This window comes from Wyeomyia smithii, chromosome 1 (genome assembly GCF_029784165.1).
Source record: "Wyeomyia smithii strain HCP4-BCI-WySm-NY-G18 chromosome 1, ASM2978416v1, whole genome shotgun sequence".
NCBI classification, from domain to species: domain Eukaryota; kingdom Metazoa; phylum Arthropoda; class Insecta; order Diptera; family Culicidae; genus Wyeomyia; species Wyeomyia smithii.
Window position 1 is genome coordinate 44,761,059 of NC_073694.1, and position 26,004 is coordinate 44,787,062.

A 26,004-nucleotide genomic window follows, 5' to 3' on the forward strand; every position below is an offset into this window, starting at 1 on the left:
AAATGTGCAGAAATTTGTGTTTTATTTGTATGGAACCCCTCCCTTCCAGAAGAGGAAGGGATGTCGAATTAATATGGACATATCTGTTACCCCTAAAAACATCCACATACCAAGTTGTGCGGAAATTTATGTTTCATTTGTGTGGGATCCCTCCCTTCCAGAAGAGGGAGAGGTCTCACACCATCATAGGAACCTTTCTTGGCCCCAGAAACCCCTAAATACCAATTTTCACGTTGATCGATTCAGTAGTTTTCAAGTCTATGGAAAGACAGACCGGATTTCACATTTTTATATGTTTAGATATTCACCCTGGGATAGCAAATTGAAAAAAATTGTAGATCTATGTCGGTATTTTAGAAAATCCGTAATTTTCATAGCTATTTGAAAAAACCGTAGATTCAATCTACGGATTCATATATCCGTATAACGTTTGCGGTAAAAAATGGACAAAAATTGCCGATTTTTCATGGATTTATCTTTAATCACACTGACGAAACTACTCATGCACCATCAATCATAGTAGCCCATGAGTTAGCAAAAAAAAATTGACAGCTCTATCAATCAAACTCTAACTGTGATGGCGAAAAAAGTTAAGCTACTCCGTTCAGAAGTGTGCGCGTTCAAAGAACGGTACCCCGCCGCATCAAAAACGAGCATCGTGCGGCACTTTGTGGACGCTGGGTATGCCCGTTCCGGCATCTAAAACATCTTGACACTATTGGACAACGATCAGAGCATCGAAAGAAAGTCCGGTTCCGGACGGCCAACGACCCTGAGCGACGAGAAGCTTCAAAAGATGCTGAAGAATACGACCGAGGGAAAAGTGGCTAAATCGCCGTGTGCACTTGGCCGGGAGGTTGGTGCAAGCGCTAAAACAGTGAAAAAGTACCTGGAGAACATGGACATACATGTCAGGAAGCGGCAGTTCCGTCCACTGATCTTGGAGCTGCAGGCAATGAAGCAGCGACAGCGGTTGAATAAGATGGTTAAGTCGATTTAACCGGCGAATCGCGACGTGGCAGTGATGATGGACGACGAGACCTATCTCACCCTGTGTGGCAACGATTAGCAGGGCTCTTCGTATTTTACCTCCCCCACGAAGGAAGTGAGCACCGAGGTGAAGTTTATTTCACAGACCAAGTTCCCCAAGAAGGTGCGGCTGTGGCTGACAATCAGCGAGAGAGGGATGTCAAAGTTGCTAATCTTTCGCTCCGGGCTGGCCGTGAACAGGGAAATTTTTAGTACGAAGTGCCTGCCAGAAGTTCCGTCGTTCATCAAGAAATACCATAAGCGCGAAGACACGGTGTTCCGGCCAGATTTGACGTCGGCCAACTAGTCGAAGCGATCGTTGGAGGACATGGAGCGGCTGTATATCGATGTGGTACCGAAGTCGGCGAATCCGCCCAATGTCCCCCAGCTGCTTCCCATCGAGAATTTCTGGGCAAACTTGAAGCGCAAGATCTATTCCAACAATTTTGTCGCAAAAACGGAGGAGGAATTATTAAAAAAACGAAGAAAGAGCCTAAAAACATGGCTACACGCATGTTTCCGTCCGCCATGGCGAATATTCCGGTTAACTGCCGGAAGGCCGCACGCAAGGACGTAATATTTTTTTGCGAGGACGCTAACATGATTACCTTCCATGGGAAATTTATCGAACTCAATTATCTGTCTTAGTTTTTTTTGCATCATCATCTGAAAAAAGTCCGTTTTTTTTGGCGCAAACGTTAAGTGAAACAAATTTGAAGATCTACGGAGAAATGCGTAGATCTGGCCAGCCGGACGCCCAGTTCTGTTCAAAATGGCGTCGAAATCGAATCGTTTAAAATCTGTCCACGTGGAATGTGGATGGCCCCTTAGCAATCAATTAAAATGTATGCCAGAACGAATGCTTGAACAAAATTATGATTTCATTTCCTCCAAAACACCATACCGATGAAAAGTATGTCTTTCGGCCAGAAAAAACAATAAAAACAATATCGCACGATAGCCCGGAGGGCTAATAGCGGTCTCGATTACCTAAGATTAGTTGAGAGAATTCGTTATCGATATTGTTTTTGGCACATTTTGCATGTTATAGGTTAAGTACAACGATACAGCGTACCCCAGTGCTGAGTCGAGAAAATTTCCAGCTCCAAAAGATCCTCGACCTGATCGGGAATCGAACCCGACATCACAACCGTGTGTGAGAGAGCTAGCCGACCGACATTGCTAACCACAGAACCACGGAGACCACATACTTTTCTCAATAACCACTCGACTCCATTTGTATCCCAAATATGCGACTCAACGAATCTACTTTAATTTCAGGGGCGGCTCGTGGCTTCTGAACCTGTCTGTTCAACTACAAATTCTGAAAATCGTAGTTTGAGGAAGTAATCAGAATGATGTCCGTATGATCACGCAAGTCATTCTATTTGTATTATTTCGAAGTGAAACTAAAAACCAATAAGGCTGATACAAATTTTGAATTCTTTTTATGTCCAAGGTTATCAAAGTTAGCAAAAAAGTTGGCAAAAAATAAATTACACCGTGACGAAAAAAAAAAGATATATCTTTGATCAAAGTTTGTGTGCAAGTTATGACGTTCGTAACTTAAAAACTCAATTGAATGTTGAAAAACAACACTTTATTATTATTATTATTATTATTATTATTATTTATTTCGCTTGCCTTTCGCCGACACTCTCGCTGTCAGTGGACTTGTTTGTTGCTAAACTAAGCATTTATGCTGTCGGAAAACCAATAAAATAAACAAAACGGCTTGAGCTTAAAATAGGGTTTGCAATATTCCCGAAAATAGATTTCCCGGGAAACGGGAATGAAAAATCTCATTTCCCGGGAATTCCCGGGAACCGGGAAAGGAAAAAATCCTTAGCAAAAATGAGATTTCTAATAAAGTTTATTAATAAAAAGTTTCAAACAATCGTTAACAATTTAATTATCAATTGAAGAACAAAATTTATTCAAGTTCACTCCAGAAATTCATGAACAATCGTCTATCAATCGCCTTAGTTCCGCTGACAATTTTTCGTTAGGCCCAAATAATGTAGTTCTCTTCTGTAAAACTTTGCTTAAGATCGCTGAATCACCGCTAGTGTCTGATTTCTAAAATACTTCTAAATCAGCGATTTCAGCTCTTGCTACACTTCATTAAAAACTGAAGAGTCCAATACTTTTAGTTTGTTGAAGATAAAGCTGAGTGTTTGGCAACCAGATTTTAGAGCATTGAATGCCTTCGTAATTAATGTGAAATCGCGGCCACGACCCAAGTTACACAGACTGAGTTTTATTAATTTATTTATTTCTGGTCGCATTGATTTACGGGTTTCAATTTTTTATCAATTTACAGGTTTCAAATTTTTTTGTCAATAAACAAAGAAAAAATCAAGCAACTATCCGCTTAGTAGTGAACTCACTAGCAAAAAAAGACATGAGACGAAGAAAATATTTCTTAATTTATCGTTTACTGAATAAGACAGCATATATTTTTGACAAATAAATTAAGCAAATAATTTAATATTACACGGCAAGCAAATATTGATCGTCGTTTTGAGCAAATATTTGCTGCGTATAATGCACTTTATGGACCTGCTCCACACTTCTACGACGTAAGTTTCGTGTTTTGAAACGATATTTAGTTTTATTGCAATATTGTATGGAAAATTTTCCGAGTAGCTCGGGAATCCCGGGATCCCAGGAATCAATATTCCTATTTCCGGGAATCCCGGGAAAAGGCAATTCCCGGGAAATCGTTCCCGAGATTGCAAACCCTAGCTTAAAATGAAAATAAAATTTGTAACGGCCTAAAATACAAATATAAATCTGCATTTGAAATATATTTTTTGCCTGGCAGTCCCTTGGGCAATGCACAGGTTGCACCTATGGACGAGTCGCCCCTGTTTAATTTCGTCCAATTGAAGATTTTTTTCGAAAACTCCATGTGGAGGCCGTACAACGCTATTGTTCCGGCATCATAAAGCTTTGTCAGAAAGCCAGTAACGGACCTTTCTTAAATGTTTAACATTGTTTTTAGTTCATAATGAATGTATTATGTGCTCCGATGCTATTTCAGGCAAAAATGACGATGACTCCGTTGTTGTCAAACTTGTTACGAAGGATAGAGATATAAGCACTCTAATGTTCGTGTTCGTTAAAATTGGAGTTGATCCATCTCTAAAGGCCAAGGCACTTGATCCCGAGACCTGGCTGGAGGGTGCTCTTTTTCGCGAATTCGAGCACTATAACCCACAAAAAATTCGTACACCTTTGAAAACCAAAAAAACAACGAACCCGCTTTTGCTTCTCCAGGTTTTTTCTAGGACTAGGCTAAAACCGGAATGCACTCGTGCTGATTTTTGTAATCCTTTGATCCCTCCTCCACAGTCGCACGGTCGATAGAAACATCAACAGATTCACTGAAGGAACCATTTAATTCACTTACTCAACTTGCAGATGCTACAGGGACCGATCGATCATCTTCGATGTCCTTGTTAGCTACACTGGGATGCACGCAAGTCCCCGTTGACTCTGTCTTGGTTCAATCATCTCCAAAAATCGACAATCTTTCCGTTCGTCATCAGTGTTCTCGTCAACAGAGCCGTTCCGGTACTGAATTCAGAGAAACACAGGGGGCTTCCAACCTGTTATCTCAGACAAGCATTTGACTCAGACGTGTTGTGATTGCATTTTGCTTCCTGACACTATTCTAACGAGCCCTCGAACATTGGAATGCAGCTGCAATGATCGCAACCGGGACGCACTGTTCCTCGGGCCCCAGTCGCACCTATTGCAGCCAGTGTTCATCACAGTCGTCTCGGTCCTGAGGGCCGATGTGGATTAAAGGTCTTCCAACCTATTTCAGCAGGGAAGTATAATAACGATTCGGCCCACTTGATGTCTAATACTTCACTCCCGAGCATCAAGTTTTACAAGCTCCCTATCTTCTAGCCGCCATCAGGAGGTTAACGTGTACTACCAGATCGACGGAATGAACAGCGTTGTCGATTATTTCCGCGTAACCGTCTCGGTTCATCGGCTATGGCATCATAGTTCTTACGAAGACTTGGCTGGATTCGACCCTACAGGATGATCAAGCAAACCCTAGTGGCTAAAACACGCACTCGAAAGTAGCACAAGAAGGTTCTGACGAAATACAATATGATAGAAGATAAATCTTGGACAGCTTACCGGAACAAAATTTTATCTCGCTACAGCACGGGATGAAGTCCCCACCAAGTTGAAGTTTGTTTTCGCTAACAACTTTGCACGGAAACTAATAATCTGGCAAGGAATTTGCAGCTGTGAACAGGTAAGGTTTTTATTGCGACCAAAATGATGGACTCAATGGTATACGGTAGAAATTTTACCGTTTATTGAGGCACACAGAAGTCCTCTTATGTTTTAGCCGGATTTGGTAAGCTGTCACTATAGCCGGGAGGTAGATCAGTGGTGCCGTTACAATAAGGTGGATTTAATCACAAAGGATATCAACCCAACCAATTCTGCCCATTGAAAAGTACAATGATCAAGAGGAAAATTCAGAAGCCTGGAAAGGTGATGCGAGATGCTGCACAGAGGTGAGGAATAGGAAATTTGAACAAACTAGCTGCTGTTCTTGACTAACTAGGTGTGTGTGCAGAAAATGATGGTGCAAATTCCGAGATAGGTCGCGATTTCTTCCGACTAGTGACGGACGATTTTTCTCTGAAAGAAATAGAGCTAATTCATTTGTTCCGGTTTCTAAACGGAGCAAGCTTCAGATGACTACTTACATTCACATATAGTATTCTACCAATCTCCGTTGGTTTAAAACCAATCTTTGTTGGTTGTTAGTTCCATGTTGACCTTCTGTTGATTAGTTGTCGAATTTTGGAACACCAATTTGGAGACATACTTTTTTTGAAAAAAAAAAAAACTCCGCAAATCCATGCTTCAACAATATCGATGGATAATGAGTCAAAAATCATAATTTGATTTATTTATTAAAGCCATGGTATTTCTCTGGCCGGTAATGAGTTATGTTCTTCGGTAAATGGGAGAAGAAGCTAAATACATTATCCCTTTCTTCAATGTTAGAGGAACTACTAAAGTGCCACTGTTTATCAACCGGGGGGTTCCAACAGTACAGTAAGTGCTGGTAGGTTTCGACATATTCAATAAACATATGAACTGGGTTTAGACATATAGTAAACAAACCGCTTTGACACATTAGTGATTTTATTTTGGCTTCACATACTTATGTTGGTGTGAAAATGTATGACTTTGTTTGTTTATCTGATGTAGTGTTGATTGTCTTCTTTTATCCGAAAAAAACGACGGCTCTGAGTAAAGCGACGGTTTAAGATGGTAAATTTAATGCTGATGACCGTCCGCGTAATGGAAGGCAAAAACCATCGAAGATGTTACATTGAATGAGAATTTAAATGCGAGATCCAAATTACTTCAGAATTAGGAGTAACTTTCGAAACCACTTCTAAGTGATTGGGATTGATTCAAAAGTGAAGGTATCATAAGGATTCCGTTTTAATTTGAGACCGAGGAAGTTCGAGTACCGTTTTTCAAAGGCATCATGACGACTGAACAATTAATGGTTTCATGACAGTAACCGAAAGAGAAGAGAGTTAAGGAAATTGTTACCACATCATCATATTGTGGGAACAGATTGGTGTTATTTATAATGGGCTGTTGGAATCTAAATAAATCACCATGGAGCGGTGTCGACTCCAATTGATTTGTTTAGCATGGCGTGACAAACGATCAAAATATGAACCAGAGAGTATAGTGTTCGCAGTAAAAATTGAAACTTCAACCCGAAGAATCGAGCGCAGACAGTTTTCTGACTGTTTCCAAGAAGTTCGGAAGCAGGAAAAATAGTTATTACTACGTTTGAAAAATTTTCTCACTCTTGAATCTCTTAGAAATTTTGTGGAGACAGTATACTGTATCGCAGCAATGTTAATCCTCGCCGTTTCAGGTTCACTTTCTACGTAAAATCATCCCTTATTTGTGGATCAGTTCAATTGTTTAAAATTAAATTTACTTTTGTATATCCCGAAATCTTTGGATTTTCTGCCGCTGATATTGCAGAATACAATAAAGAAACTTTTTTTCCGATTGCCTCATCAATTGATTTTATTCAGCAAACCAGCAGAAAAAATTTAACTTTCTATTCCTTTGTATCTTTTGCCATAGAACGATAGAAACATTTTTGTTTCCAAAACATCACCCTGGACACTGATTGTGACGATTTTGCACTGCGGAGATGGGACATGATAGAATCAATGATTCACGGTTCTCAGGGATGACTGTGCGCTGGCTGTGATTTCAAACGGGAAACGAATGGAAGGACTTCCGCCGCAGTTAAATTTCCGGACGTCGCAGTCTGTCTGCGTTGCGGTTGTCGACAGCATGTGACTCTAGCGACTCTAGAGTGAGTGGAGCAGCAGCAATCACAGTGCCGGGTTGAATTACGGCCCTCACCTTGTATCGGGATGGGGATTTGCTTGCCAGGTGACGTTGTTGTGGTAAAGTTCTTCCGAGAAGTAGATGGGTTGGGGAGTGGTGAATGTATTTTTCAGAAGGATTGAAATATTGTGTTAACTGCAGAGATGTTCTACCTGTGCGGAGAAGAAAATATGATAAGCCTTAACTTTGGCGTGAAGTATGACAGGAAATTATATAATTCGACTGTCCCCCCACATTGAAAATCACACACAGCGCAGATGAACAAATCTTAACTTCCTTATTTCCTGTGGCTCCATTTTCAAAAAAATAAGTTTTGAAATAAAAATCGAGCAGGTAACGCAATTTTTTCCCTTAAAAATTGCATGTTTAAAACAATTATTCGCAAACGAACTCGTAACACCCTGAAATTTTACTTTTCACTTGCCGAGGTGATTTCTTATTCATTCGCTTTTGTCTCCTTATTCACTTTCCATACTACACTACAGTAGTGCGGTATTGTTTGTGATTTACTTTTTTACGATGTACGGAGTTGAATAATTAAAAACAGAAAGCACACAAAAGCTTACAAAAGAAAACCCCCTCAAAAGAACGGCGCCAAAGGGCTTTATGTAAGTAAACTGGGCCTCCCGGCAGGTATTGTGCGAAGTTGTAGTCGACTAGTTGAGGTGTTAATGATGGAAATTGTGCAAATGTATTCTACCGGTTTGCAGCTCGAGCAACCGAGCAATTGTTTAAGGAAATTGATATTATCAGATCTGTAAAGCGAACTAACAGGTTAAATACAAACAATGATCTCGGTCGGATTTCATGCTGTCCTCAATAATTTACCAAATTTGTTTCATCAGTTAGTATAGGCTATTAGACTAAAATGGCGAATATAATAACATGTAGGTACAGAGTGTATCATCGCTGAGAATGTGTCATATTATAGTAAAATAAAAATGATATGCAGCGGATTTTAGTGTCCAAGCTGTTTGCAATGAAGCTTTAAGCATGGTACAAAGTTCCAAAGCACCAATTTTGATCTCATTTCAATATGTTATAATGTTGGAAGGGTTGGAACTATGTTTCCTTTCAACCGTAGCAATACCTTGAACACAATCTCCTGTTTTTTTTTCAATGATGATCGATTTTCAAACGGTTGCAGACACAGCTATTGCAACATTTCTGGCAGCTCTGACTGCCAGTTTCGTTATTGTCAACTCATTATCTCGGGGTGTGGAAAGATTTTGCAGCGTAATGATGCTTGAAAAAGGTAATACATAGAGGAACATCGCACGTAGTGCACAACGCACGCTCGTACCATAATTTCTGCAGAAAGAGTCGAGCGCAAACCACAACATAACAATTCATTACCCATTCGCCTACTGTGGTGTCGTGTTGCACTTCGAGGCTACCTACTCTGCGCTTGCGGATGCGACGATCGGTGTCAACAGCCACGTAATGTCACTTGAGACTTGTTATGTCAGCGAAATCGATTGGCTGCCATTTCCGCTCCAGTTAGGACTGTTGGTACTGTTGGATCATGAAGGATCATTGGTGGAAAAAAACCTCCAGATAACAACCAGAAAAAGATGTCGAACCATGTGCTTAATTTAGCTTTCAATATTTTTAGCACCAAAACATAACAATTCAATTTTTCCGTTACTTCTCCTGAACTAGTTAGAAAATAACCCACAGGCGGGGGATCTGATAAAACATCCTCGTAGGCAGTGACTCGTGTCAGGGGAATCGCAAAAAAAAACTGTCTGTTGTATGTACTGCAGGCGGAAGTGACATACTCTCTGCACTCGTGCTGTTGTTGCCCGATAAGGGGTCTGCAGTGCTGTCTGCCTCCCTTAACGGCGCGGCGAATTCAATACGGCGGTCACATTGTACTGTACATAAATAGGGGAAGATGAATAAATCGAGGGTGGCAGTATGGCATTGGCACCAGCTAGACTGGGGTAGGGAGATTTGATTGTAGTTCTACCAGCGCAGCGTCGTTTAAATACGCCGTAGAAAATTCACGCGGAACAAATCCAACCACAATACGCAAGAACTGCTAGATAGTTTCACAAATATCTCTGTCAAGTTGGTAACGTTTCATAGACATTCGTCAAAATGTTCAATGGTTGACATTGGCTGAATTGTTTCACCGGTACGGTCATTCAAGGGGACGACCAAAGTGTCCTACTTGTGCATGAATTAACGAATGTTGTGACCTACTTGTCGTCATGACGAAATTTGTGGGAAAAGGCAACGTGTTTCGTATAACGTACAGCAAAAAACCGGTTAAAAGGGGTTCCCTTTTGGTAAATTCGATTTTCCTGTTCCTTTTGACGGACGGACGTGAAAAAAAACTGTTTATGACTGACTAGTGGAGAAGCACCGGCTTTGACCATGATATTTATATATAAATCATACTTTATCTAGTTTAATTCTAGTTCTTGACGTATCTGTCACTTAGAATCTTTTCATATTAAAAAAAAAACTCACAGGAGGGTTGTGTGCAAAGCCACGACCGTAAGGTTGAAGTAGAATACTTTTAAACAGCTCTACTTACGGCTGTACATTAACCTACGGCCGGGCGAATCGGTTCACGCCGCTTTTCGCGTTTAGCCTGGCAGAGGCCTGATGCGCACGGCCAACACAATAGAAAAGTGTTTTCACATTGAAAATTAGACACGGATTTACTGGAGTAAGTGTTGGCAAATGCATCTACCGCTAATACCGCCGCTATCGTAAGTTTCATGTGGGAAATAATATCAACAACGAAAAACGACGCGCGTCTAAGCACACCCGAACTGTTTCGCCGTGCCGCTTCCATTTACTTTCTTATAACATCCGCCTCATGGAAGTACCGGCAGCACCTACCGCTGAGGCTGTTACCATACTGCTACTGGTACCCAAAACTATTAACTCTTCAAATTAAGTGTTTTGTTTATCCTCAAAAGAACAATTGTTCAATTCCAAATCGGATATAATGCAATCGCATCTCTGTAATATTACCGACAGTAATATTCTTCTGAACAAAATGATCCAACTTTTCCATTAGAGGAAGTGCCGGCTGATGTACGGCAAAAATCTCGCCCGATCGCTCGCGTCGGCGTTCGTTCTCAGGCAAAGGCCTGAGACGTGGTGACCAACCACAGGGCAAGTGATTTGTTTAGTTTGAAGGCAGCCACAGACGCAACCCGGAGGTCCATCCAGCTCACCTTCCGACTAATGAATGTAGCTAGTTTTCCCAGAAACACTGTTTTATAGTCGAAGGGTGCTACGAAATAGGCCACGCCTTTCAGTTCAGTTGTTCCATTCTCTAATGTTCTTCAGACAAATTATTTCACAATTCGCATATGATTTTTGTATCCAGCGAATAAACACCGATGGTGCTCTCACACACGCAACGGTTTTAACCCGCATCTTATTGCGGTTTGTAACATCAAGCGATTTCGTTTGCTCGCTGTTGCGTGTTGCATCATGTTGCAACTTGGCAGCTGGGAGACGACCAAATTCTGTTCATGCTGATTGATTGAATCGACTTCATATTAGCTCTGCATAGTCGAACTAACTGCTTTTATGAATGCGTTCTAACAGGGCAGTTTATTATTCAAAGTCGGTTATGCTGATCGCAGCCTTTGCGCTGCCCCTGCCGTGGGGGGTTTACTAAATAAAGTAAACATTAGACAACTACAACAGAATTTGATTGCATTCCGCACAGATTGTCCGCTTGTGTTGATGCCAGAAAATTATTAATCTTCAATTACTTGTTTATTTGCCTTGAAAAAGCATTTTGCGGTTCAAAATCGGTTGCTGATCGCAACCTTTGAGCTGCCTAACAGGGGGGCAATTAAGATACACGGACAACATGCACTGTGGAAGCTATTTCACATTCAGTGAATTAGACGGGCCCGACAGATTTAAATTGCTAGGATCCAACACAGAATGCTTGCTTGCGTTGACAAAAATTATTAACCTTCAATGACTTGTTTATTTGCCTTGAAAAAGGCATTTTGATGTTCAAAATTGGATTTCCTGATGGTAATCTTCACGCTGCCCCAACACGGGGGGAATAATGGCAGTCTGGCGACAAACGCTGAGAAAAACCGCGCTGCTCCTGAGACGTGGTGACCAACCACAGGGCTAGTGCTGCTGCTAAGAAAGGGCGACTGCTGTTGTCGCTGTCTAGAACCATTATGAGCGACTTCGGCTGAAACAGGCTCTTATATAGGCCAAACAGCATGTTATAAATTGCAAGGTATATGATTCTGTCGACCGTGCTTGGAAAGCAATCATATAACGACCAATCAGAGGTGGAATTTTTCGTTTTGACAAGGTTTGACTACTTTCAATAGTACAATAGTGCGAATAATAAAATTACAATTATCTTCTTTTGGGAAGAATCTTAGAAGATTTTCCAATCTATAGCTGTAAGAACGAAGGAAATCCATCGAATACTAACCGATTTATTAGCATTTGAAATTGGACATATTTCTCACTTTTTTCGGTTTTAGATTTTCATTTCACATCCCTGTGTAGCCGAACTTCCTGAGAGAAGTATTCTACTTCAAAAAAAATAATAATAATAAAAATTATTTAAGCACATTTTTCGAAAGAAGATAAGTGATTTTAGCGTTGAGCCTCCTTAGTTGTATATATTTTGTAAAGGTTTAACAATCGAGTTCTTTTGAAGAAAACACACTAAAGCCTAATTCGGTACTTGTACCCTAATAAAATAGAGCTCAAAAGCTAAAGATGAACCAGCAACGAGGCTGTAAACCTGTTTTGATAAAGGTTACGTAACCACATCAGAATATTTTAACTATAATCTTTAGTCTTTTTTGTTGATTAAATTATCTATAAATAAAAACAGAGAAAATCGATATGGCTGCACTGGAAGATGGAGGCAAAACTGTTGTGCTGAAACCTTCTCAACATAGAACAAAAGTAAAGTCTTATTTTAGAATAAACTATAGAACGATTCAAACTGGTTTTTGCCTTTCTCCTAGAAAAGTATAGCAATCACTTGTAAAACCGAAAGTATAAAAGTGCTCCAAAGGGCCGAATGGCATATATCACTCGACTCAGCTCGACGAGCTGAGCATTTTCTGTATGTGTGTGTGTGCGTGTATGTATGTGTGTGTGTGTGTATGTGCAGATTATTATTCTTACTCACTTTTCTCAGAGATGACTGGTCCGATTTTCATGAAATTAATTGCAAATGAAAGGTCTTGTTGTCCCATAAGACCCTATTGAATTTTATTGTAATCAGATTATTGGTTTAGAGGTTATGTATCAAAATGTAAAAATCATGAAACATCATTATCTCAAAAACTACACAACCGATTTGAACAAAATTGGTCTCAAAAGAACGGGCTACCTGAAAAACCCTCAAGTTTTGAGTTTTATAAAGATTGAACTTGTGGTTCAAAAGTTATGAAAAGGAACGTGTTCTGAAGACTGTTTAATCTCACTCATGTTTCTCAGAGGTGGCTCGACCGATTTTCATAAAATCAGTTTCAAATGGAAGGTCTAGTTGCCCCATAAGACCCTATTGATTTGTTTTGCAATCGGACTATTACTTTGACTGTTATGTTTAGAAAAGTGAAATCCAGCTGTGAAAAGGAACATATTCCGAAGACTACTTGGACTCACTCACTTTTCTCAAAGATGGCTGACCCGATTCCCACAAAATTAGTGTCAAATGAAAGGTCTAGCTGCCTCATAACACCCTATTGAATTTTACTGTAATCGAACTGTAACTTCATCTGTAATGTACCGATATGTGAAAATCACGAAACTTCATTATCTCAGAAACTACACAACCGATTTGATCAATAGTATTATCAGATGAGCGGGCTAGTTGAGGGTTAACTGGAGAATTATGATTGAACACGTGGTTTCAAAGTTTGGCTGCCCTATACGTTCCCATTTCATTTGATTATAATCGAACTTAAGCAACCGTTATGTATTAAATTATTAACAAAACCACGAAAGTCTATTATCTCAAAGATTATATGACTCATTTGGACATGACTAGTGTCATACGAACTGTCTCAAACTCACAAATAACAAACTTCATAGCAATATGATATGTGGCTCAAAAGTTATGGAAAGGCAAAAAATTCAAAGACTATTTAAAACTATACCTGCTTTGATCGATATATGTGGCATCAACATAAATTAAATGTGGTATCGTACGTTCCAAATTCATTAATTCCTTGCGAAGTGTTTAAAAACTGCAAATGCACGACGAATCGGCCATAGGATATGATCAAAGTCAAATAACAAATCGTTTGAAGTGATTGGTTTTAATCGAAATGACAACATCCTCGACTTTTGGCTTGTAGACATCGCCTTAATTCTGAATATGTTCATATTGGGTGGTATTCGGTCATTTTCAGCAGATTTTCTGGCATCAATCTGACACCGGAAATACCCATATTAGGAGGTATTTAGTTATTTAGGTTGTTTTCCAAAAACTTAAAGTGGTCGTCTTTATATTCAAAATGGTGTCCAGGGTCAATGTTTGGTTTCTATGCATCATCTCGATTACGGAAATATCCATATTGAGTATTATTCGGTCATTTTCGACCTAGAAGTAGCCGTTTAGCAATTCAAAATAGTGTCTGAGGTCAATTGTTAGCTCGTTGCATCATTCTGGTTCCGGAGATACTCATATTGGATGGTATTTGGTTATTTTAGGCTGTTTTTCACAAACCGGAAGTCGCCATCTTGGATTTCAAAATGGTATTTAAAATAATTTCAAGCCTCTGAGCGTCATTCTGGTTGAAGAAACACCCATATTGGGAGTTATTCGATAATTTTCGGCTGTTTCCCAGGAACCGGAAGTCGCCAAACAAAAATCCAAAATGGGGTCTGTGGTTGATTACAGCTGCTGTGTATCATTTTAGATCCGGAGATACTCATGTTAGACGGAAATCGGCCATTTTTGGCTGTTTTCCAGAAACCAGAAGTTTCCATCCTACAATTCATAATGGTGTCTGAGGTCAATTTTCAGCTTCTTGCAACATTCTGGCTCCGGAGATACTCATATTGGGTGGTATTTGGTCACCTTGGGCTGTTTTTCAGAAGCCGAAAGTTGTCATTTTGGACTTTAAAATTGCCTGTGGAATCAATTTCTGTCATCTGGGCGTAATTATGGTTCCGAAAACATTAATATTGAATGGTATTTGGTCATTTTCGGCTGTTTACCAGACACCGGAAGTCACCATCTTAAAATTCAGGACTGTATCTGTGATCAATTTTTATCTTCTGCATGTTTCTGGTTCCAGAGATACTCATATTTAATGGGAATCGTCCATTTCAGGCTGTTTTCCAGAAACCAGAAGCTGCCATCTTACAATCCCAAATGTTGCCTGAGGTCGATTATGGAACATATTTGTTACCACTAAAAACATTCACCTGCCAAATATGGTTCCATTTAGTTGATTAGTTCGCGAGATGTGCAGAAATTTGTGTTTCATCCAACTATTATGGACATATTTGTTACCCCTTAAAAATCCACATGCCAAATTCGGTTTCATTTGCTTGATTTGTTCTTGAGTTGTGTAGAAATTTTCGTTTCATTTGTATGGGACCCCTGCTTTCCATAAGAGGGAGGGGTCTCAAACTTTATCGGCACCAAAAAACCCTACATACAGATTTTCACGTCGATCGATTCGGTAGTTTTCGAGCAAGGTTGTTAATACGATAGATTATCGTCGATAATCGTCATCGCCGTTACCGATAACGTATGGTATCGTTATTGACGATGACGATAGCGTCTTCAAACATTAACGATATCGAGATGACGATAGTCACTAGACGTTATCGGTGAGGAAACGTTTTTTTCACTTCGGAGGGTTGGAGACGAAACATCACTAGGCAACAGGAAGAAACTTTTCCATATTTGTTTATGTTTCGCGTCTCATCAGGAAAATAAATGTCTCAGTTTTGATTGTTTTAACTTATGAGGCGATTTTTGAAGCATAAATTCGAATAGAAAGGTATGTAGCATTTTCATATTTGCATTGAAAATGCATCTAAATGATATATCTAATGAAGCAAAAGATGGTCTTGCAGTGGTTAGTAATAAACAAACGTTATTGATTCGATACCGTCCAGTAGCTATCGTCATTGACAATGACAATAATGTCCGAAGACGTAAGCGTCATCGTCGATAACGATAACAGGTATCGTTATCGACGTTTACAATAAATTATCGATTAACAACCTTGTTTTCGAGCCTATATGGATCAGACAGACAGACAGACCGGACTGCATTTTTATATGTATAGATTACAACATCAATATTTTAGAACCTAAAGAGTGAATATACATTTATTGGATTGAAGCGTTCATGTAAATCTATTTTTACAAATAAAAGTTTGAATGAGAAAGGCTGGGTCTGACCGCTAGGTGGATTAATTTAGGTTTTTTTTTTTACATTTCAATCTAACACAAACATACATGGGGAAACGAATGTGTGCCTGTTTTCCCAAAGTTTCAACGTTTGTTTTTTATGTTACTCCATGGATTGCAAACACCTGCCTTTGCTTCCGTCCAGCCGTCCAGCGCTGACTAATCACTAATGATGTATTTCTCGTCACGTGTATGTGTCGCTAGTCGAGCAAAACAAAAGTATGGACAAATGATAGTAGAGTATCTGGTGATAAACAGCTGATAACAAACCTATTGAACATGTGTCAGAGTATAGTGGTAAAGTTGAATAGAATGTTCCAAAGCTGTAATTCGACGTAATTATCGATATTATTCAACTCAATGCTCAAAACTTCGTGGTAAATTTTCTATTCATCTGATGATAACGCTTTGATAACAAAATGATGCGTAAACATTGTTCTAGAAAGTTGGGGTTCAGTCTACTTACCGTGGTGGAACCTTTTTCTTCAGCTCCTGACCGCTTGGCGAGATGAGCTGGGACGTTCTCTCGGCAATCGAGGAACCCACCAGCGTGGGCGCCGAAGGCTTTGGAAACTGCTTGCTGCTGTCTAGGAATGTACTGTGCTCACTTGGAGCGGCGTTAGAGTTCTTATACTGCAGCAGCTGGCCGTGGGAATGCATGTTGTTGTTGTTGTTGTTAAGATTTTCACAGCTTCCACGGTTAGTATTGATCAATACGTTTTCATAGTTGTTGGGCTTGCCGGAGGCTGAAACGGTTGATTGAATGATTGTTGTTGGATTGTTATAGCTATTGTCGCTGGTAGTTTTGTTGGATGCCGCTGGAACGGCGGAAGCTGCTGAGGTGGAGTTTCGGTTCGACTCGTCCTGCTTACTGCTCTCGGAAGGTTCTTTGACCTCGATTACTGTCACGAAATGGCTGGGCGATGAGAGCAGGGCGTCACTGTGACTCGATCGTCTTGGGCGCGTTTGCTCACTTTCAAATGCGCCTTCCTGTTGTTCGTTTGCGTTGGCACTAGATGGCAGTCCAGTCTTGTTGATTGAGGATATCATCGTCGATGAAGGCGAGGAACAGGATGACATTGACGACGATTTGGTGGGGGATGAGATGTCACTGCTGACGCAGCGTCGCTGGTGCAGGTTCGACGTCAGCTCATTGATGCACTGGTTCAGTGCACTGTCTTTGTGGTGATTGTCCCTGCGCAAAGCAATCGGACCGGTGGTGGATGTGTCCTTCTCGCCAGGACCATCATCATCGACCGTAGCGCCACCATTGGGGCTTTTGTCTGCCGCTTGGTTGTTGGCTGCTTTGATGATTTGGTTCTGTGGGTAAAACAGAAAATAGACAGCGAGTTAGTAGGAGCATTTTTGCAATAATGGATTAGGGTAGATGATCCAATAGTTGTGGTAGCACCAATAGTTGCGGCATCGCTTTTAAATTCATCGTTTAAACTAATTAGAACCGAATTGCTTATGCTACATGTTGAAGAAATAATAGATTAAACATTAGTACATATGTTACTACAACAATATATACTGAAAATATCCAAATTACTGAAGAATACTGTATTTTTCAGAAACTTACCCGGAAGGCACCACTCACTACCCATTTTCTTATTTTGTCCACGATTGTTTTAAGATATGTGTGTGGTTTTAGTACGATTATTACTCATATAATTATTTTCCCAGATAACAGTTTATTATGGAAACTGTTGCACAGGTGAAGTTCGTTAATAGATGATCATATTATTTATAAATTACTTCCTCCACTATTGGATCACAGGATACACTATGCTCTTATAGTTGCGGTATGTTTCGCAATTCTGATTTACGTTTATCAGAACATATGTATGTGGGACTACTTGTGTATATTAGGGACAAGCAGGTACTAGGGGACATACCTAAATGATGTAACTTATAACTATTCAATTTTTGAACCCCACCTTCCCCTGCCACCGTGTATTTACCGATACTTCATACATGATCGGCCACAAAAGTTATCGCTCTCACCTCTAAAATGCTGTATTATGCATTTATGACCTCTTAATCGATGCTTACCCACTGCTTTTGGCCTTGTTATTCTTTTAACGAGCCTTTCACAGCTTCAGTCGCTCTTTTAGTAAACACTAACGTCAAAAATGTAAGCGCAAACATGGTGCGAAGCAGAGGTAATAGACTCTAACTTCCAGTGTTGAGAAGTCACCATTTGTGAAAAAAAAAATTCTTCTGAATATTTCAAAATGAGCGCCATTGGTCTTTCTCTTCAGCCAATTTCAGCACTTTTAAAATGTTAGTCTAAAGACATTTTATAAAAAGTATGCAAAATTTGTTTTATTTTAATAAAACCTACATACCCTCACTGAATTTTGCCAACATCTGACCAAATTGGCGCAAAATCCGTCTCTTAGTTAACTTCGTGCATTTTTGTATTTACTTGCAAACCGACTTGTCAACCTATTAGTAACAATATGATAAATAGTAAAACACTAAAAAACCACTTCAAGCGAGGCAAATACCTTCATTTAACCAAGCAAACACGAATGTTTTATATACCGCAACTACAGGAACACCCATTCACAACTATAGGAACTCTACCGCAACTATTGGAACAAAAGCGTGCAACTTATTTTAGTTAATTTGAACCCTCAAAGCGGATTCAAAGTCAATTTTAAGGTGCAAAATTATCAAATAGAACCCATTTCAACAGAAAATAGTGAAACGGACCAGCTAGATTTGTTTTTATTAGCCAAAACATGGCTAAACATGCATAACTCGTGCTTAGCTCCTCCACTATTGGGTCATTTACCCTACTGTAGATCTGATATTAAAATAATAAAGAATCACTTTTTATGATATTCACGTATCGGTTCAACTGGTTACAAACGTGTAGCATGTGGAGCAATATCAACCGAAATCAAGCAAACGTCATAATGAATATTTATGTTGAAAAAAAAAGTTAAAAGCACTTAGGATTAATACCACAATAATCACGAAACAGTAGAATAGATTTGGCGGTATGTAAAGAATTATTCATGATTTTTATTGAAGGAGTAAGAAGTTCCTCATGTTGTAATTTGTAGGTTCAGACTTTTTTGGTAACATATCTATACGTAAGGTACCTCAGTGACGGCGAACAAGAAAGAAAATTTTTTGCACAGGCATGAGTCCTCTCTATGCAATTGATTATTTTCCTTTTTTTCCTCCCGCACTGACAGCCATGGTGATTTTCAGTTAGGTATTATTACTCATTTAACAAAATGCTCATTTTGTTAATAGCCGGCGAAAAGTGTGAGTTAAAATATGACACGGATACACTCAACAGCACGCTAGCAGATAATTGCCGTTTGCGGCTCTAATTTTCATTTTTTTTCAATTTCTATCGCAATCCGAACTCGAAGGTAAATAAACAGAAAGTAATGTGTACATATCGCAGTTAAAAAGGTGTCTAACTAAAATTGCAATTCCGGAGAAAATATACACTGTAGGATTTTCATGGAAAAAACTCTAGCAGGGTTCACAGCTTTGCCAGGTAGTGTTGTGTTGGTTCGGTTTAATTTGTCATTGATTTTAATAGGGGGATGTTTTGTTATGAAATAATTATTCACTAATATTTGTTCAATTTATATTGTGTTTTGTCACAAACGGTGACATATCAACACTATTGCATATATTTTTTAAATTTTTTTTTCATTTGAAGATTGTAAATGTTTCCGCAGTTAAGTGAATATAATTGAATGAAAATTGTAAACCTACTCGTCAAAAAAATGAATTTGAAATTAAACCTTAACCTAATCGTACTTCTGATACCACAATAGATCAAACAATGGTCGCAGTGGTTCAGTCTTCTACAAGGGAATCGTACTTTTATCTTACTCGTTGTAACTGAGGATTGCAACGATTTTTGTCGAAACTTATTGATAATTTGGTTTGACATATTTTGTAATGTTTCCACATTAGCAAGCCTGTGTAGTTTATTCGTGCTAAACCAGCGAGGACGCTTTATTCTGAATCCTTTGAAGCATCTTCTTTCTGGTTGTACAACAACTGGTCCAGATGGGGATTGCATATAACATTGCTGGTCTAAATATTTGTTTGCAAATTAACAGTTTATTCTTGAAACCAAGTCTAGAATTTCTGTTGATAAGAGGATACAAGCATTTTATATATTTATTGCACTTTGCTTGGATATTCTCAATGTGCTCCTTGAAAGTAAAATGTTTATCATAAATTAGCCCTAAGTAGGGTATCGGCTCTATTTTCGTCAGGTTTTACCTATTATCGTCCGGGGGGAAAATGATGTCCTAGAGCGTCAGTTTCTTGCATGATGGTTCTTCATAATGCAGAGCATCTTCCTGTAAAAGATTTGTTCTCTATGACTTCATTAAATCCCCCGGACGATAATTGGACAAAACTGACGATAATAGAGCCGATACCCTATTTAACTTGATCAGATCAATTTAAGATTGCACCGTTCATCTCAACAACATGATTATTAGTGGGTTTGAGGAAAGAATCTCTTGATTTATTAGGAAAAATAATTAATTGTGTTTTTGATGCATCAGGAGAACTCTTCCATTTCTGCAAATACGAAGAAAATATACCTAGACTTTTTTGCAGCCTACTACATATGACACGAATGCTTTTTCCTTTTACGGAAATGCTGGAATCGTCACAAAACAGAGATTTTCACATCCTGGTGGTAAATCAGGAAGATCGGAGGTAAAAATACTATATTAGACTGGGCCCAAGATACTTCCTTGAGGTACACCAGCTCTAACAGGCAATACATCAGAATTAATTTGTAAATCTGCTATTCTGTCACTTAGGGTATCGAACGTCTTCGTCAGTGGTTTTCTTCGGCAGGTTTTCTGCAGCAATCCTATGCAAAAGACTGCGGAAGACTGGCGAAGACGTTCGATACCCTATATAATTTGTCTTGCCCTGGACCATGAAACTGTTCGCTTGAATCCCTTCGCAAATCATATCACGATATTAGAACATTAATTTCTTCGAAAATATACAATTATTCACTTTCGAATAACGCTAGTTTTACAGTATTACTGTTGGAAACTGTTCAGAAACTTTGAACACTCACAATAAGTAAGAGCTTTAAAGAAAAGCACTCAGATAAATTTTAGATTCAGTCAACTTTAGGATAAATATTGACGAGGATTGAAATGAACCTTCCAATGATAGAACTAAGTAAAAACATTACCCAGCTAAATTAAAATGCTTGGTTTATCTTTTGACGTAGAATTACGTTAAACGGTAACATTATGGGATAGAAGTTCAAATTGAAATACCGAAAACATCGAGAGCGACAGGAAAATTTGTTTAAAATGCTAATAACTCAATCAGTTTTCAACGGATTTCCTTCATTTCTGCAACAATCGCATTAAAAATCAGGTTGGCAAGCAGGGCAGTGAGTACCAGCAGTACACCCGTACTAGTTGGCATAAAATAGACTCCAGTGTGGTCCAAAGCATAATGCCCAGCAAATCCTATCCCTACCTTCACGGGGTACCGACAGAGATACGAGTAACCAAGGGAAGATCGATGAACCGGTGGGAACTTAGTCGTATGCTGACAGGAAGGAGGAGTTGTTCTCCTTGGAGAGCAGCTTGCCTGAGCGTCTGTTCCTCAGGTTAGGGGCGGATCAAACAGCGGCTGACCCGGAGCAGACGGCTGAACTATGAAATGCGGTGTCTCGCCAGCATGGCACCATAGGGTGCCAGCCAAAATGGTCATCTCGAATTTCAAAAGAAACCCCTATACAAAATGTTCACCAGCTCGAAAAAAACACCCTGTGCAAAATTTCAGCAAAATCGGACTTAAAATGGGGTGGCGCAAAGCGATTGAAGCCGCTAGGAAGGACAGCTTACCGGCCGAACTTCTCAAAGTCAGGAGCAAGCGGCTGTTTAGTGCAATTTACCAGATTACCCTAAGGTCAGACCAGATGTTCACCTTGAGACAGATCCCCGACAAGTTTCGAGATCATAACTTGCAGACACACCATGTGTTGTGACGTTAGATGGTCTGAAACAAGGGCACGGGCTCGCGAACTTGCTGTTTAACATAGCTTCAATGTGCAAGGGGCAATACGAAGGGCAGGTGTGCCAAGTAGCGGCACCATAATCACGAAGTCTCACATGCTTCAAGAGCTGTTGAGGATGTCTCTATGGCTTTCAGAAAAAAGCTTCGAAAACGAAATACATGGTAGTTCTGCGGGTGTTGGGGCTGTTGTAGAGATGGATGGAGATGGCCGACGAATTTGTTTATTTTGGTACTCTCGTGACATGTGATAACAAGGTGAGCCGCGAGGCGAAGGGACGGATAGCGGCAGCGAATAGGGATTATGGCGGATTGCGTAGCTAGCTTAGGTCACGTAGCCTACAGATCCGTACGAAATTTGCAATCTATAGGACTCTGATCCTCCCGGTGGCGCTCTACGGACATGAATCGTGGACGTGGAAGGAGGCCGATCAACGAGCGCTTGGGGTCTTCGAGCGTAGAATCTTGCGATTAATACTCGTAAACAAGATAATGGGGTGTAGCGCACATGCATACTCTGACTGTTAAAACTTGTTCGTGCCGCGTGATGTTTATTCCATTCCTGTTCAGTGATATTCGTAATTATATGTGCAAATTAAAATTCGGAAGCACTTCAACTACCCTATTGCATAAAATTTCAAAAACATTCAATAAACTTTATTTAATATGTTGGAATACCTTAACAAAGACGGTTTTCAATTCGACTGAAGCAAGAATTCGAACTCCATCCTCATTTCTATCAGCAACATGCTACAGTGTAATCAAATGTAGCAAAACTGCGTTTCCTACTATCTGTTTCCATCCGACACTTTGACGGTCGTGTGAGTTTGCTAGTTACAAAACAGGTGTAGCCTTTCACATCATGAACATGGCCTATAAAAGATCCTACTTCTGCTTAAAAAAGTCATTTAACTTCTGGATGGTACGTCCGTCGGGCATGATTTAGCAGCAGTGAGTGGTAACAACTGTGGCAGCCGCAGTTAGCGGCTTGTTAACTAGCTCTACGTCAACCTTGCGGTTGACGGTCGTGACTTTGCAAACAACCAAATATCTTATAATACCAATATAGTTCACTCCCGAATTTCCCATATAATTTCGAGAAGACGCAGAAGTTGTTTTAAGAAGTTGTTTCTTATACTTAGTCCTTAATTATGCGCAAATGAAAGTTAGGGTGGCCCTAAAATCAACGAAACAAAATAAACTGACTTTTTTATTTGCAGAAATAATTGTATACATTCTTTGGTAAAATTGTAAATCAACTAATTTTGAACAACTTCGTTATTTTTTTTGTAGCTATTAAATTTACCGATTTAGAGCAATTTGACGTAACTGACCTAGGGTTAAAAAACAGATTTTTTGATTCATTTTTTCAGTTCAAATGTAATAACAAAATTTTCTTCGGTTAACCTTAAGTACACAAAAATACGCAACTTTTGACGGAAAAACATTGTCGATTTGTTGTATAGGTCTTTACCTATACATTTTTATTTTTTGAATCAGCTTTTTAAGCTCTTCCTTAAGAGCTTCCGAAAAATACTCTGTTAATAAATTTGAACTGAAAAAAACAGAGCCAAAAAACTTCGTTTTCTCGGAACCCACTCTAAACCAGTCACGTAAAATTGCTCTATTTCGGTTAATTTATTAGCTGGAAGAGTTTTTCAAAACTAGTTAATCTACAACTGTCCCTAAGATTGTATACAGTTACTTCTGCAAATAAAAAAGTTATTTTTTTATTCCGCCGATTTTAGGACCACCATAATTTTCATTAGTACTTAAATAAAGGACTAGCTATAAGAAACAACTTTTAAGAAGAAACTATGACTCTAAAATCAAAGAATCGCATCGAAAACCTCATGTCCGCCTAAATTGCCTTACTGTACCACTGTGCATTGTTGTTGCATTTCTGTGAGCGTGTGATCGATATTCTTACACACGCAACTCCAGTGTATACTATTGTTTCAAGCTTTCACTTGAAATCTACTCATTCGAGTTACACTTTTTTTAAATATTTATTATAATAACTTGACATGTAGAACAGATTAGATGTACTAGTCACCTGTTTTGCATTAGAAGCGCCAATTGGTTTATCTCCACGATAATAAGAAAATCCACGAGACAGTTGTGATCAACTGATTACAGTTCAGGTCACTACTTGGATAGAACCCCGATCGGGGAAGCGCGAAAAACAAATATCCAATCGGTTGCGCTAGTATCGCGAGAATAGCCATTCTTAACACAACAATAAAATACCACTCTTGATTTTTCTGCAGACATTATGATTTTGTGTTCGGTTCTGTTTTGGGTTTGAGGTTGCAAAAACAATAACACAAACAAACGTACCGTGAAACGTCCCCCATTTACTGCCTCATACATGAGCGAACGTTATTCTCATTATAAAATTCACAATATGTGCATTTTTTTTTCAGTGTACCCATTTGGGTAATTTTATTGTCAAAAGTGATTCATTTTCAAATGTCCTGTAGAACAAAATCAGAAGTGGCGCTCCTAGCGGTCAAAAAGGTGACTAGCGCTTCTGTCATTTTCAATGTGTCTTCATGATTTCATGTAAGTGAACTATATTGGTATCAAAAGATATTTGAAACAACCCTTGTGATTTAAAAAAAATGAGTTATGAAATACCAGCGGATGATGCGCTTGGTTCGGTTTGGCTGCATGCCGACCAAATTTACTTATTTCACCTAGTAATGCTATTGAATCCCTTAGCTACAGACTCAAATAAGCAAAAGTGAATGGTATTGACCTTTCAAATACTTTTTTTGTTGAGAAATATGTATGGCTATGGAGAAATCTATTACGGATAAATAAATAAAATTTATTGTAGCTTTTTTTTAAACAACTTATGTTCAACAATTCACACGATAATCTTCTCCTGAAATATCGTGAAAATAATGATGCGTAATATAAAAAATATATTTTCATCGAATTCAAATTTTTTCAAGTTTGTCTAGTTCTAGTGATTATTACAAGACGGGTTTATTTTGGTTAGTTATTTTCAGCAACACTCAACTGTCACCGTACTCTGCTAAGACGCTCGGTATAGATTTTCTAAATTTGTCACCGTATTTACCGTTGTGAAAATATGAAAAGTTTACAGTTGTTTATGTTATAGGTACATAAAAAATTATTGAAGTCAAAAAGCATTGACCAAAAAAGGTGGTGCATCTTGACACCATGTACCAACATATCAAGCGCTACATAGTTCACGACTTTTTATGGACATTCGTTCATGAACAAAAGTGGTTTAATGTCTACAAATGAGTATAACTTATCTATAACCTAATTTTGCAGATGTTTGAAACTAATTGATTTCTAGCAAATTTGGAAACTCGTTTACCAAAATTGTTGGAGGGGCCATTAACGTTAATGTAGAGATAACTCAGTCTTGCGTAGAGGTAGAAGCTGATTTTACGCATGGCACACGAAATAAATGCTTTTCTTCCATCCAATAAAACGGTACATGTTGTTGGATGATGGATGTTTGATGCTGTACATATGCACTACTCAACCTGACTTGAGAAGGAATCAAACACCCATCTCCTTAATAGGTTTTTACAACATTAATCGATCGCTTGTACTAAAGGAGATTGCACACTTTCGATTTTTATACTAACCAATAATAAACGCATCGATTACATTGTAAAACTTTCCTTAATTTGATTGGTAATCATGATCGCTCGATCGGTGACCTATATCAAATGATTCATCATGCGTTTTAGATAACAAGCCATCAATCTTTATGTATGAGATGAGTTTAATCTCAATCAATCAATTGTATATGTGCAGTGCGTAGAAGAATCACTTCTGTTAAGAAGTGGCCTGAAAATCGATCCAGCAAATTTGACTACATATAAGAGTAATTTATAAAAGTAGTCTGCATCAAGTGGAAGAAATGATGAATGTTTTTTTTTTGATATGCTTTATATAGCACTGAATGCTTAGAAGCTATACCAAGAAATATTAGCATTCTGTGAAATCAGACAAAAGTTATTAAAGCGTTAGTTTTCCACAAAAGTTACATTGTTTGAAAACGATGAACATAAAAAATGAAGTGAGGTTCAAATGCTC

At 38.9% G+C, this 26,004-nt stretch overlaps 1 protein-coding gene across 8 annotated transcripts in view; it reads right to left on the reverse strand.

Moving 5' to 3' along the window:
- LOC129717476 (active breakpoint cluster region-related protein) overlaps positions 1-26,004 on the reverse strand; it is an 89,440-nt gene that overhangs the window by 12,764 nt on the left and 50,672 nt on the right. For all 8 annotated transcript variants that reach the window (XM_055667399.1, XM_055667390.1, XM_055667443.1 and 5 more), the window contains one exon: positions 16,337-17,190. In XM_055667399.1, the coding sequence (XP_055523374.1) occupies positions 16,337-17,190 (854 nt within the window). The remainder of the gene's footprint in view (positions 1-16,336; positions 17,191-26,004) is intronic.